The 20,518-nt window shown below is 35.6% G+C and overlaps 1 protein-coding gene across 3 annotated transcripts in view; it reads right to left on the reverse strand.

Annotated features, from left to right (window-relative positions):
- Nucleotides 1-457: 457 nt before the first annotated feature.
- CLNS1A (chloride nucleotide-sensitive channel 1A) overlaps nt 458-20,518 on the reverse strand; it is a 28,732-nt gene continuing 8,671 nt past the window's right edge. The window contains exons 2-7 of one of the 3 annotated variants that reach the window (XM_074216957.1): nt 17,355-17,491; nt 14,896-15,012; nt 13,639-13,746; nt 10,748-10,921; nt 6,546-6,635; nt 458-2,014 (exon numbers count right to left, since the gene is read on the reverse strand). In XM_074216957.1, coding sequence (XP_074073058.1) covers nt 6,568-6,635; nt 10,748-10,921; nt 13,639-13,746; nt 14,896-15,012; nt 17,355-17,491 — 604 coding nt within the window. In that variant the 3' untranslated portion in view covers nt 458-2,014; nt 6,546-6,567. The other 2 variants (XM_074216955.1, XM_074216956.1) reach the window with 2 other exon arrangements.

Consider the following 20,518-nt stretch of genomic DNA (forward strand, 5'->3'; position numbering starts at 1 on the left):
CTTATGTCTGCAAGTCAATCACATATTAAATACCCATTATATTTGAAAGACGCTACGTTTATAGACACAAATGGCTCCCCCCCCCTTCCCACATCCAGTTATTGGGCAAAATCTTAATTTTCCCTCCATATCTGTTCTCATCTTAACAATAATGAGGCAACCAATCTAGGTCAAGATATTATCTCTACCCTAGATTACTGCAATAGCTCCTAGTTCAATTCTAAATGTCCAGTATCTTTCTTCAAACCACTTGATACAGGGATTAAAATAATCTTCCTAAAACACAAATCTGGTATATCTTCTACTCAAAAATCTTCAGTTGTTTCCAAATGCTTCTATGAAAAAATACTAACTCTTCAGGTTAAAATGCTTAGCTCTTCACAATCAGTCTCTACTTCCTCTCAAGATCTCTTATGTTCTGGTCTAAACTATCCCTGAACCCAGCAGAGCAAGCCCTCAATGCTTGTGGGGTTGAACTAAATACTGTAAAGAAAGACAATGCAAAAAGGCAAGCTTACAGACATAAGAACGATACTAATTTTAGAGGGCAGATTTGATACTTTCCCTTGTTAGGTGGGGATAGGAAAACAGTCACTGATAGAAAACACTGTCAAGTAGTTATGTTTTTTTGTTTTGGTTAAATGTTCTTCTTTATTATGAAAGGTACACTGGGCCAGTAATAAAAACACTGGCATGTGGTCACTTTGTTTTACTTAATTTTTTGCTTTAGTTACAAAGAGAAGATCTGTGATTGTTGAGAAATGACAACATAATTTTAAGAAGAAAAATTGTTGATTAAGTACACACTATTTATGTATTTGTAGAATGAGAGAGATCTAAAGATTTGATGGACTAGTAAATATTCTGGATTTTCTCAGAGAATTAGAGTATCAAAATTATTTAATTCCTTAATCTTTAAACATAAATTGACTCCCATTTATCAATGGGCACTTTAAGAATGATTATTTGACATGATCTCCAACTTTATGGGAGAGACGTGAAAATCTCTTAAACATGACTCTTGTATAGTTTTCTAATATTGGCTAAAGAAATGTGACCAAAGCTCAAAAACATTAAGTATTAAGAATTTCCACTGCTTCTTCGTAGGTTTGTACTATAAAAGGAGACATATCAGATCTATAGTGTCAATTAAAAAAACACTACATTTATCAAAGTTAAAAACAGCATGAAGAGACACCAGAGTAACATATAAAACCTAATTTTATTTATTTAGTTATAACAAAGACAAAAGGATTCTCATTCGCAGTATTTTAAGGAACTTATCCCAACCTCTCTAAAACTTCAGAGGAACCTAAGAGGGAATAGCTTTTGAGGCCAATTTGTCACAACAGACTGGAATTATAAAATTCATTTTTCAGACTAAAATGAACTGTGAAAATAGTAAAAGCTTGTCAGAAGCTCCCAGCTATGTTAATGAAGGTTGGTGAGACATGGTAAGATAGTTATTAATTAGGCTACTCATAGAAGCAGGAATAAGCTAATCAGGCTTTGATATTCCCTATGGGTAGTTACCTGATTGATCCAGAGTATAAAAAGAGCAGAGACAAGGCTCTGAGACCTCTCGATCTCCTCTTCTCATGTATGTATGTGTACATGTACATACATGTGCACAATGTACATATGTCTGTGCATATATGGTATTCTGGTTGCACATCCACCTATCTCCTATTCTTTTCCATGCCCCTGCATCATGTGGGCCTCTTGCCTTATGGAAGATGAATACTGTGAGAGAAGGATTTTTAGGCCTAGATGACTGCAACTGGGCATGGGATTCTTGAGTCAATGAGCTACAAATATCCTCTTGGGTGAACTCAGCCACTTCTGTTAATAGACTGTAAGCTTCTGCTGGTGGTGATTCATATCGCCTCAATATAAGTCTGTCTGAAGAAAGAACTGGTTTAGGTCATTTTTTGCAGAGGGTAAAAAGGTATTTCTCTTCCTGCCTCTCCACCGTGGAAAGATAGAAAGTTCCCTCCTTCAGGATATGTGGAATCTGAAAAACAAGAGGTTGGTAGTCTTTAAAACACAGCTAATTTATAGTATCTTTCAGTGAGAAAAATCAGTCTTGGGAATGGTCGTTTTAAACATGAAGCAATTTCTTGTTTATTTTATTAACACATTTAAAAATACTAATTTTTTAAGACATTTCACAATGTCTCCTGTTCTCTGGCATGAAGAAAACAGAAACATAGACAATTTTCTCATTAGGAAGCTCTATAATGATATATTGATTTCATCATTACATGGTCTCTTCAGAATTCTAACCAGAGTATTACAAGAACATCTCACTTAGGTGATAAGCAGGCTATATTCTGTGATCCTGCCAAATGAAGGTTACAGGTCAAAGTTCTTTTCTCCTTTTCCACATGACTGGACTGAAGAAATAAAATTTAATTAAAATCTAAAAATGTGCTTCCTTGACAAGTGAACCCTAAGATTGTATCCCCTGTTTCTCAGAGTTCATTTATGATATTTGAGACAAATGGGCAGTATATGCTACTTCCAATGATGGACAACTTAGTGCCTCTTGAGATGGTTCATTCCTCTTTTGGACACTGTGCGCTCTTGGACAAATTTTCCTCCAAAATCATGAAATTCTGAATTTCGATAATTCTAAGTATTTATTTGTCAGTCAGGTCAAAAACTAGCAGATAACATTAACTGAAGATAAAGGCAGAGTAATGCACCTAGGGGAACACAGTTTAAACCTACTCCAATTACGCAATGAATCTGTGATCTCCAGTGTGGAGAGAGGCACCACACTTATAACATAAATGTTTCCTTTAAGTGCAGGTCCTGTGTTTAGTGCTAGAAAAGCCCACTAAGGGGATATGACATACACATCCATGTCCTCCCATAAATCCTCACAGGATGGCGACTCAATTTTTGATGTGGGAAGGCAAAGGGGCCCATGAGTTATCCATTTCTTCCTTGCTCTTATCAGAAGACTAGCTCACCTCCTTTTCTGATCAAACATCTAGTGATAAACTTCTTATGATCAGAGTTTCAACAGTTTTTTCATTAATTTTATATTACAACCTGCTCAAACTTACCCTTGCCTTCTCCATTGCCCTTTGGGTGATCTAAAAACTTTTAATTCTTCAGAAACTGTGGTATTCCAAGACTCTCAGGCACTGAGGATCACTGGAAGAATATTTATGTTAATAAGATGGTCCTTTGTTTCAGGGAAAAGCATGGGCTCATTAAAAACATTGTGCAATTTCCCAAAAGCAACCCAGCCTGTTCTCTTCCTCCTATTCAATTCTGGACCCAATTCTTTCTTATCTGCACTATCATCCAAGAAGCATGTATTATAAAGGACCAATTCTCTGGGAAAGCCATCCAAATAATTGTGATCTTAAGCTGTAGAGAGGCACTGTCTATTGGAGGTTCTGGCCCCTCTCTACTCTGCCCTAATCAGATTACAACTGAAATACTGCTGATAAACCCAACAGGAAGAAGGGCATAAATAAGATGAAATATCTAGGTAAAGGTAAGCAGGTTGGTGGACAGGCTCTAATTCAAACACAGGGATATTTATTTGAAAAGAAGACTTAAGGGAGGACATCTCAGCTGTTTTGAGGTATCATAGAGAAGTAGAATCAGCCTTGCTGTGTGGTTCCAGGGAATAACAGCACTAGGAGCAACATGATCAAAAAGTATGGTGGTGAATTTAATCTTGATATAACAAAAAACTTACAAGAGTTACCCAAATGAGAAAGAGGCTGCCAAGAAAGACAGTGATTGTATTCATAGTAGCTCTTTTAGTGGTGGCAAAGAATTGGAAATTGAGGATGCCCATCCACTGGGAAATGGCTGAACAAATTGTGGTGTATGAATAATGGAACACTATTGTTCTATAAGAAATCACAAGGGATGAGATTTCAGAAAAGTCTAGAAAGACTTGCATGAATTGATGCTGAATGAAATGAGCAGAACCAGAAGAACATTATTATACACACGAACAACATGGGGAGATAATTAACCATGATGGACTTGTTCATTTCAGCAGTACAATTATCAAAGACAATTTTTAAAAGATTTGTGATGGAAAATACAATCCATATCCAGAGAAGAAAATGGAGTTTAAATGAAGACCAAAGCTTATTAACTTCAATTTCAAAAGTTGTTTTATGTATTATGTCATTTTTTTTCCTCTCCAGTGTTTTCTGTGTGGATTTTATTCTTCTCTTACAAAATGATCGATATGGATCTATGTTTAAGCATGTTAGAAATGCAGAGCCTATATCAGATTACTTTCTGTCAGGGAAGGAGAGAAAGAAGGGAGGGAGGGAGAAAAATGTAAAACTCCAAACCTTATCAAAAATAATGATTGGTAAAAACTACAATTGTATGTAATTGGAAAAATAAATAAAATATTAAAAAAAGAAAAAGAAAAGAAAGACAGTGACCGTATCTCCTTCATGGGGGTCTCCAAACCAATGCTGAATGACCTGTTCATGAATATGGTATAGAGGGATTTTCATTCAGAGGTAGGATTGCACAGAATTATCTTCCAAGACTGACATTTTGTGAATATTAATGTAATCAAGCACCACAATACAAAAAGAAGCTAAAAAACAATCATTTATTGAGTACCTATTGGATAGCAGGTACTCTGCTAGAGCTTGGAAATGAAGACAAAAAAATGCAGCAATCTTCCTCTTTAAATCAATTACACTTTTTTTTTTAGGTTTTTGCAAGGCAAATGGGGTTAAGTGGCTTGCCCAAGGCCACACAGCTAAGTAATTATTAAGTGTCTGAGACCAGATTTGAACCCAGGTCCTCCTGACTCCAAGGCCGGTGCTTTAACCACTGCGCCACCTAGCCGCCCCAATCAATTATACTTTTGGGAGAGACAACATACTTAAATAAGAACACTGATAATGCAGATTTTTCCAGTTTAACACAACTTTGCATAGGTTTGCAAAAGTGCCTTCCTCACAATAACCCTGTAATTATTCCAAGTATTATTTTCCCCAATTTGCAGATGAAGGAACAAGCTCTGAGTGACTTGTAAGTGACCAAAGTAGGAATTTGAACCCAGGTTTCCAGATTCCAAGTTGAATAATTTTTTTTCTCCATATTATTGTGGACCTACAATTCAGCAATCCAGAAAGGACATGAAGGAGAGCCTGACAAAAAAATCCCTTAGAGTACCCCACTCTTCTAAGAATCACCCTAGAGATTTCCAGCAAGACCATATTTAGAAAAGTTTTATGGTCATGACATTTCAAAGAGAATTTTATTAATGTACAAAAGGTTTGTGGATTGTACTGATGTAGTGAGAATAGCCATACTGATGAAATCACAGATATTTAAAACATTCAAGTATCACTCAGTGTCAATCTCCAGAATTCCTAATTTATTCTGACTATTCATTTATTGTCCTTTTGGACAGAACATAAACCTTCAATGGGGTAAAAGATATTTACCACTTAAGATGTATATTAAAGCCATAATTTTGTGTATGTTATCCTGTAACCAAAGAACTTAAAAAGAGAGTGGCTACATTTTATTCAAAATTTATATCTCCCCAAGTACCTATAAAGAAATTAAATTGATTATGTATCATTTTAGAATTGATTCTAACCTGTAACTGGTCTTATTTTCTATTATAGTCTCATTTTATATGATTGCTCAAAAGTCACCTTTCTACATTCATGAGATAAATTTTAGGAATTCAGCATGCCCTACACCAGTTTAAAAGTATAATTAAAACAAAAATTTTTACCTACTATATCTTATCTTTAAAGGCCTACAAGCTGATCTGGTATATTTTCACAAGACATACTGTCTTTGCCTGTAATTGTATAACTTTTTTCCCATGGGGATGGGATGGAGAAGAGGAGGCAATTTGGGTTTAAGAGACTTGCCCAGGGTCACAAAGCTGGTATCTGAGGCCAGGTTCTTCTAACTCCAGGGCTGGTGATCTATCTACCACCATCTAGCTGCCCCTCCTTGTATAATTAAGGAAGATTTTTGTCTCTTAACAGACCCTTCTAGGAGCCAGGATGTCTGCCAACCCTGGTTCACTAACAATGCCCTCAGGAAGCAAATGAATCCTATAAATCAATCAAACATTCTTAAAACGACAGAGAAGTGGTTACTAGCCCCACAAAAAATGCTCTTTCTGATGTAACCCTGTTGTCCTCATCCCATCATGCTGTCTACCTTGCAACTAAATGCACTGTCTTCCCAACTTATCTCACTGTATTTCCCAAAACTATATTAAAGGATAGTGAATCCTATCTCTGGGGTCTTTTGGTCATTGAGAGAGGCCTACTGATAGCCTAATTAATAAATCAATTGTGCTCAGACTACTTACTGTCTCTGTTTCCCTTAATTTTCAAATGTAACACCTAGCACACAATTCTTTGCCTAGAATAGATAACAATGTTTGCTGAATAAATGATGAGCAAATGAGTATATTAACCAGATCATGAAAAGTAAAGTTTAGCATTTCATATTATTAATGAAGTTTTGTACTCAAGGCCAATTAAGAAAACAAACCACTCACTCACCTAATCTCTGCATAAGTAATCTTCAATGATCAACATCTGCATCCTCAAACTGTCCAGCAACAGTTGGTGTGGTATCTACCTCCATTCCATCTTGGAAAAAAGCAGAGAGCCAAGGGTAAATAATTTTAAATCATTTAATGAATATGCAAAAAAAGAAAACAGTGCTCACAAAGGACCAATATGGCTTCATCAAGAGGCTGTTTTCCCTTTATTGGCAAGGTTACTATACAGGAAGGTCAAAAGAATTAAACATAGTTAAATCAAATTTAGGAAATATTTGGCAGAGTATCTCATACTATTCTTGTGGAAAACACTGGTGATCTCCAAAATGGGGTGCATGATGATATGCTGGGATAGAAGAAAATATAACTATAATTTATATTTTTTTAATCTAAAAATAAGCTTTTCCAATATGTAATATACAAGAGTAAAAATGGTACCTTCATTTGGACCATGGAAATTCCACAATGGGGGTGGTGGGGTGGTGGTGGAAATGACAGCGGCACTTTTTTCCTTTCAGTTTTTTTAGTTTAGTTTTTTTTTTATAAGGCAGTGGGGTTAAGTGACTTGCCCAAGGTTACACAGCTAGGTAATTATTATGTGTCTGAGACCGCATTTGAACTCAGATCCTCCTGACTCCAGGGCCAGTGCTCTATCTACCAGCACTACAACAGTGACATTTTAATGCATTGAAATTTACATGTGCCCAATTAAGTGAATTCACAAATATTTTCTCTGACCCTTTAACATATCTATTTTTAACAAAATACATAATATTTCATATAGTAATAACAAGTATGCAATTTAAAAATAAATATACATTTTTGTTTCACTTTTTATTGTAGTAAATAAAATCCTTTAAAATAAAATCAATAAAGTTTAGAGAGTATTGCAATTAGATGGATTAAGAAATGGTTGAATAGTTGGATTCCAAGAATATTCAGTTATTAATGTCCTGCATCAGTCAACTTTTAGGTGATCCAGGTGGATGTCTGGTCTTATGAATAACACAGATAATGGTATCTACATCTTGGGTAGATAATATGGTATACTTATCAAATCTGAAAGGGTTAAAGGGATAGCTAACCCAGTAGAAGATAAAGAGTAGGGATCTAAAAAGATACTCAAGGTTTAGAGCACTGGGTTAAAATTAAGTAGATTAAATGCAATAAGGGTAAGTATAAAACTTTACACTCGGGTCCAAAAGTTAACTCCACAAGATGGGAATGGCATAGTTACTAAATCAGCAGTTTGTCTGAACTAGATCTGGGGATGTTGGTAAGACTGCAAGCTTAATAAAAGCCAGCAGTGTTATATGTCAGTTGAAATCTCATGGCCAGTGGCTGTACGACAGAAGCATGGCCATGCATCTAGGATGATGAAAGATCAGAATACATGTTTATTTTATAATTTATATCTCCTGGGGCACAGTGTTTAGAACACTGGCCCTGGAGTCAGAAGTACCTGAGTTCAAATTCGGCCTCAGACACTTAATAATTACCTAGCTGTGTGGCCTTGGGCAAGCTACTTAACCCCATTGTCTTGTAAAAACCTAAAAAAAAAAATTTATATCTCCCCAAGTACCTATAAAGAAATTAAATTGATTCTGTATCATTTTAGAATTGATTCTTTTTGGGGCGGCTAGGTGGCGTAGTGGATAAAGCACTGGCCTTGGAGTCAGGAGGACCTGGGTTCAAATCCGGTCTCAGACACTTAATAATTACCTAGCTGTGTGGCCTTGGGCAAGCCACTTAACCCCATTTGCCTTGCAAAAACCTAAAAAAACAAACCTAAAAAAACACCACAACAAAAAAGAATTGATTCTTTTCTGTAACTGTTCTAATTTTCTATTACAGTCCCATTTTATAGGATTGTTCAAAAGTCAAATTCAAAAATTCAAAAAGTTAACTTCAAGAAGCAGAAATGTTTAACCTCAAGAAAACTCAGGGACATTCTACATGAATATTTGTCATGTGGAAGAGCGAGGAAATTTGTTCTGTTTCACCCCTAGAGTAAAGAAGTAGAAACAACAAATAGAAACAGCAATTAGGCTGGATATCATAAACCATTTCTTACAATTAGAAATATCTACTAGAAGAATGAGCTGTTTCAGGAAGTGATGAGTTCCCCCATTACTGGAGGTCTTCAGGCAGAGCCTAGTCAAATATATTGTCATGGAAAATCCTTTTCAGATATGGTTGTGTCTATATGGCTGCCCCCTTTAAATTTAAAATTCTGTGAATTGTGAATACTTTTATTACATTACCACAGAGAAAGAGCTCACATTCTCTGATCATAAGTTGGTAATGATTTAAAATAGAACAACAAGGAGCAGTTAGATAGCGCAGTGGATAGAGCACTGGCCCTGAAGTCAGGAGGACCTGGGTTCAAATCCAGCCTCAGACACTTGATACTCACTAGCTGTATGACCTCAGGTAAGCCACTTAACCCCACGCCTTCCCTCCCCCACCCCAAAACAGAACATCAAGAAATTGTGAAATAAAAAATGGTACTAACATTCTAACAATGATTCTAACAATCTAACATCTTAGGTAGATATATGGTATACTTATGAAATCTGAAAGGGTTAAAGGGATAGCTAACCCAGTAGAAGACAGAGTAGGGATCCAAAAAGATATTCAAGGTTTAGAGCACCAAGTAAAACTTATGTAGATTAAATGCAATACATGTTTATTTTATAATTTATATCTCCCCAAGTACCTATAAAGAAATTAAATTGATTCTGTATCATTTTAGAATTGATTCTAATCTGTAACTGGCCTTATTTTCTATTATAGCCCCATTTTTATGATGGCTCAAAAGTCAAATTCAAAAAAATTATCATTTTAAACTTTATTGGAAGTTTTGAAGTGGTAGTATGCTGAGCTCTTAATCCTAATAATAAAAGACAACCTTGAAACCATAATATTTTAGTCAAATCTCATTTGTGATATGCTAATTAATAGGGTGCTCCATTAAAGGTCTACTTTTATCTTTTATTGTAATACAAAGTGGCCTTGACTTCTAAAATATTGCATCAATGAAGTGCAAACTCTAGCAGGTTCTATATCAAGACAAAAAAAGCTTCAAAGTATGGGTTCGTGATGAAAATATTTCTTCTAAAGACCAGCCCAGCTAAATTTGAAGTGAATCACTCCTAAAAAACTACTCCTAAATCTCCTTTGCTGGTTCTTCATCAAGTCATGCTCATGTGTGCACTCAAGGGTATGTCCTAATTTTTCTCTTCATTCCTTTATTCTATTTGCTTCCCCCTTCCGCTCCCTTGGATTCAATGATTGTCTCTCTGCAAATGATTCCCAGAGCTATATATCTGTCCCAAGTTTCTCTCCTGAGCTCCAGTCCCCTATCACCAATTGTTTGCACACCTAGCACTCAAAGTCCCTCAAATTCAGCATGTCCAAAACAGAATTCATACTTTCCTAAGACTGTCAGAGATATTACCAAACCCCTTAGATCCAGAGGCTTACATGCTCAGTGTGACCCTCAACTCTTCACCCTTAATCACCCCATAAATCCACTATTTCCAAGCCTAAAGGTCTCTACTTCCATTGCCCTAGCTCAGGCCTCTACTACCTCTCATGTAGACTCTTGCAATGGCCTCCTAGAATAATTTGTTAGCACTCTAAGTTCTTCCTAACTTCCTATAAAGCTCAGCTCAGAACTCACTTTTTCTGATTCCCTGGCTACTAGTACCATCCTCTATAAGATTAATTCCTGCTGCAGAAACTGAAGTCAGAGAATTTAATGTCACTTATGCAAAGTCAAAGAATTAATAGTAGGGAAACCCTGGCCTCCTGACCTCTAGTAGTTTCAGCATTAGAACACTGAAAACAACTTTCAGTCCCTATGAGCAACCACCATACTTGGGTCAAAGTTTAAACTGTCAGCTTTGGAGAAAGCATCCTAAAAGGACTTTTGTGAGATGCACCAGAAGATTGGTACAGTGGAAAGAATACTTGTTTTGAAGTCATAAACTCTGGATTAAAATCCTTACTGAAGCTGTGATTTACTACCTATATGACTATGAGCAAGTCAATTTCCTCTCATTCTGCCTCAGTTTACTCATTCCTAAGAAGAAGAGGATGGACTAGTTCTCTTTCTAAGGCTCCTGGAGATAGGTCTAAGAAAAGACTGAATGTCTGATATTGTTTAATCCCAATAAAAAAAGGGAAAAGACTCACCTTCATAATCCCTAACTGAGTCTTCTGTCCTTACTCCAGCCATATTATATTGACTGCTCACAGACTGAGCAAGCATTCCTTCCAATCGCTCCAGTGTAGCTTGTCCTTCTGCAGTTAAATGAGACAATCCTTCTTCATAGGTGTAAAACGTAGGAATATCCCCCTGACCTTGTTCTGTAAAAAATCAAATGAGATAACAAAGTACTCTACAAATCTTAGAGCAGTATGTAAATGCTAGCTATTATTATTTCAAGTTCTAGCATAAAACAGAACCAAAAAAATCCATCTTAACATGTTTGCTGCTGGAACCAAGAGAACACTATACACATTAACATTGTGAGTTGATCAACTATGATGAAAGGAGCTCCTCTTAGCAGTCCAGAGAGCTCAGACAATCCTGGGAGACCTGTTATGGATAATGTCACTCATATCCAGATGAAGGAAAAAAAATAAAAAAAACAAACTATAGAATCTAAATGAATACTATGTTCATTTTTAAAAATTTATGGCAATGGGCTTAAGTGACTTGCCCAAGGTCACACAGCTAGGTAATTATTGTAAGTGTCTGAGGCTGGTTTTGTTCACTTTTAAAAATTTCTTTTTTGTTTTTCCTTCTTATCCCATGGTTTCTTTCTTTTCCCTTAGTCCTAATTCTTCAAACAGAATGTACAATGTTCACTAGACTGTTCGGTGTTGAGGGGAGGGGAGTGGGAAAAGAGGGTGGAAGAAAATAGTGTAAGTTATACATATGCACGTAGATGAATGTTGAAAAACTTGTTATTGGAAAATACAAAATAAAATATCAATAAGAAAAAAAGTTTGTTACGGATAAAAAATACAGTTAAATTCTAGCCCTTGGTAGGGTTCAGAGCAGGAGAAAAGAAATACAATAGGCACATAAAAGCAGTATGCAGTAATCTTTCCCAAAGGATCACAAATCTTAGGCTTGAAAAGGGTAAAGAATGTTATGCAAACAAAGGAAAATGCTTTATACTAGAGGTATATAAATATTTAGCCGTGGGGGCAAAATCCCCAGAACAGGGGGTTTGAATCTGAAAGGACATAGTATATAAAGGAAAGGAAGCATTAACATACATTGAAGTAAATTATTTGTGTGTACGAAAGACCAATTGGTGCAACTAAAAAAGTTAGAGAAAGAACAAACTAAAAATCCCCAATTAAATACCAAATTAGAAATTTTGAAAATTAAAGGTGAAATTAATAAAATCAAAAAGCAATAAAATTTTCAAAATTTCAAAATTCAAAACCAAGAGTTAGTTTTATGAAAAATAGATAACCTTTGGTTAATTTGATTAAAAAGGAGAAAACCAAATTACTAATATCAAAAATGAAAATGGTGAATTTATCACCAATGAGGAAATTAAAGTAATAATTTGGAATTATTTTGTCCAACTAATGCCAATAAATTTGATGATCTAAGTGAAATGGATGACTATTTACAAAATTATAAATTGCCCAGATTAAAAGAATAGGAAATTAAATGCCTATTAACCCTATCTTAGGAAAAAAAACATTCAGCAAACCAACAATTGAATGCCCTAAGAAAAAATCTTCAGGGCCAGATGGATTTGCAAGTGAATTCTACCAAACATTCAAGGAACAAATGGTTCTATATAAACCATTTGAAAAAAATAGATGAAGGAGATCTATCAAATTCCTTCTATGACACCAACATGGTGCTGATAACTAAACCAGAGTCAAAACAGAGATAGAAAATTATAGACCAGTTTCCCTAATGAATATGAATGCAAATTTTTGTTTGTTTTTGCAAGGCAATGGGGTTAAGTGACTTGCCCAAGGTCATATGGCTAGGTGATTATTAAGTGTTTGAGGATGGATTTGAATTCAGGTCCTCCTGACTCCTCGGTCAGTGCTCTGTTTACTGTGCAACCTAGCTGCCCCCCCATACAAAAATTTCAAATAAAATATTAACAAAACAATTACAGCAAGTTATCGCAGGATAATACACCATGATCAAGCAGAATTTATACCAGGAATGCAGGGTTGGTTCAATATTAGGGAAACTATCGGCATAATTGGCCATATCAATTACAAACCTAACAGAAATTGTATAATTATATCAATATATATGAAAAAGTTTGTGGCAAAATAGAACACCCATTCCTACTAAAAACACTAGAGAGCACAGAAATAGAATGTTCCTTAAAATAATAAGCAGTATCTATCTGAAATCATCAACAAAGGATAGTTTGAAGCATTCTCAATAAGATCAGGGGTGAAAGAAGAATGCTCATTATCACCACTCTTATTCAAAATTGCCTAAAATACTTCTGGAAACAATTAGCAACTTTAAATAATCCCACATAAAATCTCATCATTTCTATATATTACTAACAAGCTATAGCAGGAAGAGAAAAAAGAGAAATCCCATTTAAAATAATTTCAGACAACATATAATATTTGGGAGTCTACTTACCAAGGCAGACTCAGAAGCTTTATGAAAACAACTATAAAATAAAAGACCAATCAGGAACAGGGCAATTATTTTAGAATACAGAGGACTGGCTATTCTAGGACAGGGAATGTCTCATGGTCAGGGTGTGTCACAGAAATGTCAAAGTAGAAATGATGTTATAAGTGGGTAAGAACATGACTCAGTCTTGGGAAGAGATTCTAAGACATCATTCTAGATTCCTTTTTCATATCTTTTTTTATTCTGTTGATGCCCTTTTCTCACATGCTCTTGCCTAAGTATGTGAACTTTTGCATGTATTTATTCAAAAGATAAAAAGATTAAATTATGACTCACATTTTTATATGCAGAAAGATGATACAAATACCAATACTGTCCCCCCATAGTTAGTATGAATCAAAATTGAAATAAACCAAAGCACAAAAATTTTACTAACCATGTGCTTCCACATCATATTCTTCTCCATCATAATCATCTGAATCTTCATCCTCAGGATCTGGATGTAAAGCTTGGCATTCACACATTGCAGCAAACAATGCTTCCACTGAACAAAAATAAAATAATAAACCATCTCTTCTTTTGTCAACAAGAAAAATGAACTTAATGAGATTACTATCAATATAGACCATATGAATCTCCTCTCATCTTACAATAAATTGTGGGTTTGGAAAAGCTGTGAATTGGACCAATTGCTCTTGAAACAAATAGGAATTATATAAAAAATGTCACCTACTGTTCACACCTTCTGATTTAGTTCTCTCACTATTAGACAGCTATTACTTGCTCCAAACTCCCCCCTCCCCCCAAAAAGGCCAATGACAGAAAAGAAATGCATGGTAAAAAATATTGTCCTGTACAATATTTGTTAGCAATATTCTTTGTGAAAGCAAAACACTGGAAACAAAAAGTGTGCCCAATGATTGAAATATGGCTGATGAAACTGTGGTATATAAACACATAATGGAATACTATTGTATCATAAGAAACTGATGAACTATATAAATAATCTGTCCTGGAGAACTGATAAGAAAATAAACCTTCTGGGGTGGCTAGGTAGCGCAGTGGATAGAGCACCGGCCCTGGAGTCACCAGTCTCAGACACTTAATAATTACCTAGCTGTGTGGCCTTGGGAAAGCCACTTAACCCCCACTTGCCTTACAAAAAACTAACTAAATAAATAAATAAACCTTCCTCCTCTCAGAAGAAAAGTGAGGATTATGGAATGTGGTATTTATTAATGTTAGACTGCTCTCAATTATTAGCTTTTTCCCTTTGTTTAAAGAAATGAATTTGGATTAACTAAAGGTAACAATAAAACTTTTTTTTATAGAGCAGTGGGGAAAAAAATAGCCAGAACTGTCTACTCCTCTGATATACTGGACAACTGGTAATTAAAGGTATGCTGAGCCCTAGTGTTCATTAGCCACAGTATTTAGAACTTTGTTTTAAAACTCATTTAGCACAACCTCTACCTCTTTATCTGACAGGTGACTAGCTCAAGGTCATACAGGAAGTAAAAGTAACAAAGTCAAAATTCAATCCCAGGTCCAAATCTAGCATTTTTCTTACAATATCCCACTGCCTCCACCCTGGATTACTGTATTATCAAAGATATTTAAATTATGAATGAGCACACATGCCAGCTACAGGTTTTTACTGGAATGAAAAGCCAGTGAACAAGAGAACACTCACATGCTGATTTGTCACTTGGTACAAATCTGAACTCAGCAATTGGTTCAATGTCTTCATCACTGTCCTCATCTTCTTCCCCTTCTGCCATTGGAGTTTCTTTTAGTTCTTTTGCTTCTTCTTCTGAGGGTAATGGGGGGAAAAGACTCTTACATTATATTGGCCTGCTTTTAATTTAATGAAATTTAATGAAATAACTAAATATTACAATTCTAATTTTAATAAATCAATTATAAAATGTTTTTGGGTCAAAATGTGAAAATTGGCAAATCTTATGTTGTCATTTGTTGATATTATGTTCTACAACTTTACCTAATGGAAACATAGTTCTGTTTCTGCTTCAACAGCTAGAATGTGGTCAATAAATACAGTTTACCTATGGGACAGAGGACTGATAAAAGGAGAATCATGAAAAATCATGAGAAAAGCAAATATGCCAAAAAGAGATAGGGTAATTTCTTATAAGGACTGGAATATAAGAAGCTAATTAAAATGACTATAAAATAATACCATTAGAAACACAAGGCGAATAGTGCCGCTTTCTAAAATTATACTACAAATAATATTAAAATCCTCTTATTTTTGCCTTAAAAAACATAATCACCTCAACTTCCAAAAAGATGATATAAATAATCACTCAAACTTTTAATAAGGTTTTTAAAAAAGATTACATGCATATAAAGAACAAATTAGTGGAGTAGTTAGGTGGATAGAGCACTGACCCAATTGCCTCATAAAAATAACAACAAACAACCCACGTGTTTAAAGTAGAATAAACTCTATTTTCCTATTGAAGAGGTCAGAGAAAGATCCTAAAAGTGCTGTAGAAATTTTGTGCAAGGCAAAAACAAGAGGGGAAAGGATTTAACAAAATACTTCAAAAATGATATTTTAAATTATTCATTCAATTAGCAATTCAATTCAATTGCAATTCTAATTTTGTAACCCAACCCATTGCTATTTCTAAAAACTGGAACATTTTCTTCCACAATCACTGTTCTAGAGAAATTTTGGTAAAATTTTGTTCCCTAACAAAAACTAAAAAAATTCAAGTTTTCCCAATCTCTCTCTCTCTTAGATAAATATGTACATGTATATATATCCTATACTACCGCCACATTCAGTGTCATCTGAATATGCCCTGTATTTCACTTGCCTCCCAACACTGCGCCAAACTATTATATAAGCATCAGCTACCATCATTCTGCCATTCCATCCAACTAAAATGCTATCCTCTCCCAATCATCTTTCAATGCTCAGTTCCACAGCCATTTTCATCATTGTCTTTCCTGTTTCTTCAGACCAAAAACAACCTCTGAATTTCTACTATCATGTTGTTTTTCACTCTTTTCAACATCTTCCTTCTAGAAATTATAAAGGGTCCTTTTCAGTCCTACTATTCTAAGCTTACACAATTATTTGTACAAATATTTCTTATATCGTGCAACAGACAAAACTAAAGATTATTTCATTGCTATTTAAATCCCAATAGTATCTAACATTACGTCTTACATACAACAGATGTTTCATTTGTTGAAAGAATAACAACATTAAACCAATATAATACTCTTCAGTCAAAACACAGCTGAAGAAGGAAATGAAATTTGGTTTGGTGTCTGAAGTCTTAAAGCACTTTGGTAGTTATAGTCAAATTTTTTCAATCAGTACCTTCAATCTTTGGAAGGCCTCCAACATTCAAAATTTAGGATCCTCTAACAAAAAATAAATTACTTCAGTGCTCTGAATGAATTTAAAATCATCATTTAGAAATTTAAGAGAAATTGACTTTAATTTTAAAATGGCAACCGGAAGAACCAAGATATTCATATGGATATTATCAAATACTTTCTCTGCTAAAGAGAAACTGTAACCTAAAAGGGAAAATTGATTTAATAGACATAATAATTGTTAAATTAATCCAAACCCCAATAGAAATTCTTCCTTAATCACCTGGAAAAACAAGGGCAGTGACCCAAATCTTTGTACGTCTAATCAGCACTTGTAACAAAAGTAGGGCATAGCTGAACAAAAGAGACAAAGAATTATTCTCTAATTATGGAGTTCAAAATATAAATACATAGAAAACAAGGATTAGGGAAAGACAAGGAATGTAGCAATCATGCTTCATAAATAATGTGCTAAAATATAAATGTCCCATTCCACATAATGAAATACAATTTAAGCCCATGACAAAGCACTCCAACTTCTGAGGTATAGATGTTTAACTAAATGGAAAAGAATATTAAAATGGGGCAACCAACTATTAATTCCAGAGTCTCAGAAATGTTTGCTTGGTTGCCCTGAGAATTTCAGTGCAATTTCATTTGAAGGAGATCTCACCTAAGTTTTATGTCCTAAAATCCAAATTAAGGAATGCTACCATTTTTCAATATTATTAGATTATCATTCATAATATAATTTTGCAGAAAAGAAGGGATAAGATTAAGAAAGTCATACTATACCTCCAAATCGAGCATTGACCATAACATACAAGTGCTCTTTTGGATAAGCATTTAAGTCCCTGGAGACAGCATGTAAACTAATGGTGGGATAGTCCAAAGAAAATCCAATTCCAGAGCCATCTAACCAGCACAGGCGGCTGAAAAATATAGTAAAACAAATTATAGAACTTATACAGATTTAATAAATCAAAGGTTTTTTTAATTAAAGATTTTATTTATTTTGAGTTTTACAATTTTTCCCCCATCTTATTTCCCTCCCCCCACAGAAAGCAATTTATCAGTCTTTACATTGTTTCCATGTTGTACACTGATCCAAATTGAGTGTGATGAGAGAGAAATCATATCCTTAAAGAAGAAACATAAAGTATAAAAGATAACAAGATCAGACAAAAAGATATCTTTTTTTTTCTAAATTAAAGGGAACAGTCCTTGAACTTTGTTCAAACTCCATGGTTCTTTATCTGGATAGTGATGGTATTCTCTATGGTACCTTTTAGAAGAATATAATTTCCTATTTTTTTTTTAGGTTTTTTTGCAAGGCAAATGGGGTTAAGTGGCTTGCCCAAGCCCACACAGCTAGGTAATTATTAAGTGTCTGAGACCAGATTTGAACCCAGGTACTCCTGACTCTAGGGCTGGTGCTTTATCCACTACGCCACCTAGCCGCCCCTAACTATCTATTTTTGCAGCTGTCTGAGATAAGGATTGCTACCCCTGCTTTTTTCACTTCAGCTGAAGCAAAATATATTTTGCACCAACCTTTTACCTTTACTCTATATGTACCTCTCTGCTTCAAATGAGTTTCTTGTAAACAGCATATTGTAGGATTCTGGTTTTTAATCCACTCTGCCATTTGCTTACGTTTTAAGGGAGAGTTCATCCTATTCACAAAGTTATAATTACTAACTCTTTATTGCCCTACATTCTATTTTCCATCTGTTTGTATTTTTCCCCTTTCCCCCCCACCTTTATCCATATTCTCCAGTATTTTGTTTCTGAATACCACCCCCTTCAGTGTGTTTGCCCTCCTACATCCACCCTTTTCTTTCCCCTTCCCTGCCTTTTGTTAGTTCCCCTTTTTTTCCTCCTCCTCCCTTTCTTCGTTCCCTGCCCCCCCCCTTTTCCCCTTTTAATACTGGAGAGGTTAGATGTTTTTTTAAGTTAACTGAGTATGTGTGTAAATTGACTTTCAGCCAAGTCTGATGAGAAGATTCAGGTGTTTCTCATCTCCCTTCTTGCCCTTTATTACAATAGTTATTTTGTACCTCTTAGTGTAATGAGATTTACCCCATTCAATCCCCTCTCTCCTTCCGTCTCTTTCCTGTCCCCATTTTTAATGAGGTAGTGTTTTTAAAATCATTCGGGAGTCATAGAAATTTCTGAGTATCCATCACTTCCAGCTAAGTACAATTCTTGAGAGTTATTAGAGTCTTTCTCCCAAGTGGGGTTAAAGCCAGTTACATCCCATTGGATAGCAGTCTCATGGATAGGTCATGAATGTCCATCACTTCTGGCTAGGTATATTCTCAAGATTTATAAGAATCTTTCCCGCCATGTTGTAATATAGCCAGTTTCAACTTATTGGGTAGCAAGTTTCAATTTTTTTTAACTGCCCCCCCTTTTTACCTTTTCATGTGTCTCTTGAACCTCCTGTTTGATGACAAAATTTTCTATTTAGCTCTGGTCTTTTCATCAGGAATTTTTGGAATTCTTCCATTTCATTAAATATCCATCTTTTTCCCTGGAAGAGAAGGCTTAGCTTTGCCGGATAGTGGATTCTTGGCTGCATTCCAAGCTCCCTTGCTCTTCAAAATATCTCGTCCTAGGCCCTTCCATCCCTTAATGTTGATGCAGCCAGGTCCTGTGTGATCCTTACTGTGGTTCCTTGATATTTAAATTGTTTCTTTCTGGCTGTATGCAGGATTTTCTCTTTTATTTGATCGTTCTGGAATTTGGCCACAACATTCCTTGGTGTTTTGGGATCTTTTTCTGGTGGGGATCGATGGACTCTTTCAATATCTACTTTGTCCTCTGGTTCCATGATATCAGGGCAGTTTTCCATCACTAGATCCTGTAATATTAAGTCCAGGCTTTTTTTCTCTTCAATGTTCTCCGGAAGTCCCATAATTTTCAGGTTGCCCCTCCTCGACCTATTCTTAAGGTCAGTGGTTTTGCTGATGAGGTATTTTACATTTTCTTCTGTTTTTGCTATTTTTTGGTTTTGTTTAACTGGCTCTTGCTGTCTCATGGAGTCATTAGTTTCTGCAGACTCCATTCTTTTCTTTTTAGAGGGGAGTTTTTTTCATTAACCTTATGCAACTCCTTTTCCAATTGGTCCATTCTACTTTTGAAAGAGCTTTTCATTTGACCAATTGAGGTTTTGAGAAAATTATTTTCTTTTTGCATTTGTCCAATTGAAGATCTGAGAGAATTATTCTCATTTTTGTATTTGTCCAATTGAGGATCTGAGAGATTTAGTCTCATTTTGTATTTGACCAATTGTATTTTCCAATGATTTGTTTTCTTTGTTGCAAGGTGTTTCTCCCAAATTTTCCAATTGATTTTTAAACTCCTACCTTATTTCTTCAAGGAAGTCCTTCTGTGCTGGAGATCTGATCGTATTCTCCTCAGAGGTTCTAGGTCTCTCTGAGTTAGGGTCTTTTCCTTCCAAGAATTTTTCTATGGATCCACCTTTGCTAAGACCTTGAGTTGGGGAGGGGCTGGTTCACAGAGGTTTGGTGTTGGGATCCCTGGAGGTTTTATTCACTGAGTGCAATTTCTCTGGCTGGCCAGTAGGAGGTGCTGGTTGCTTTCTCTGGAGTGTCTATGACCTTGATTGAGGCCTTTTCCCTTAGCCTGAAGGGAGTGATTGAAGCTGTTAAATGCTTTTGCCTTCAATCAATGGTGGGCTTTACCCTGGGGTGAGGTCACCCCTCTCCCTATTGTCAGCTGGGCTTGCTCTTCTGCTCACACACCTATGCCTGGGGTAGAAGGTCTGTAATTGTGTTTGTTCTGGGAAGAGGCCTCAGGGATGGTGTCCACAGCTCTCCTGCAGCAGGACCCTGCAAGCTTCAGAAGAACAGCACCAACACCAATGCCTCTGCTCCCTAGCTGACCCACGCCCCCACGGTCTAGCCTGCTGCTGATCAAGCAGGTCCAGCACT

Source organism: Macrotis lagotis, chromosome 1 (assembly GCF_037893015.1).
Source record: "Macrotis lagotis isolate mMagLag1 chromosome 1, bilby.v1.9.chrom.fasta, whole genome shotgun sequence".
Lineage (NCBI taxonomy): Eukaryota > Metazoa > Chordata > Mammalia > Peramelemorphia > Peramelidae > Macrotis > Macrotis lagotis.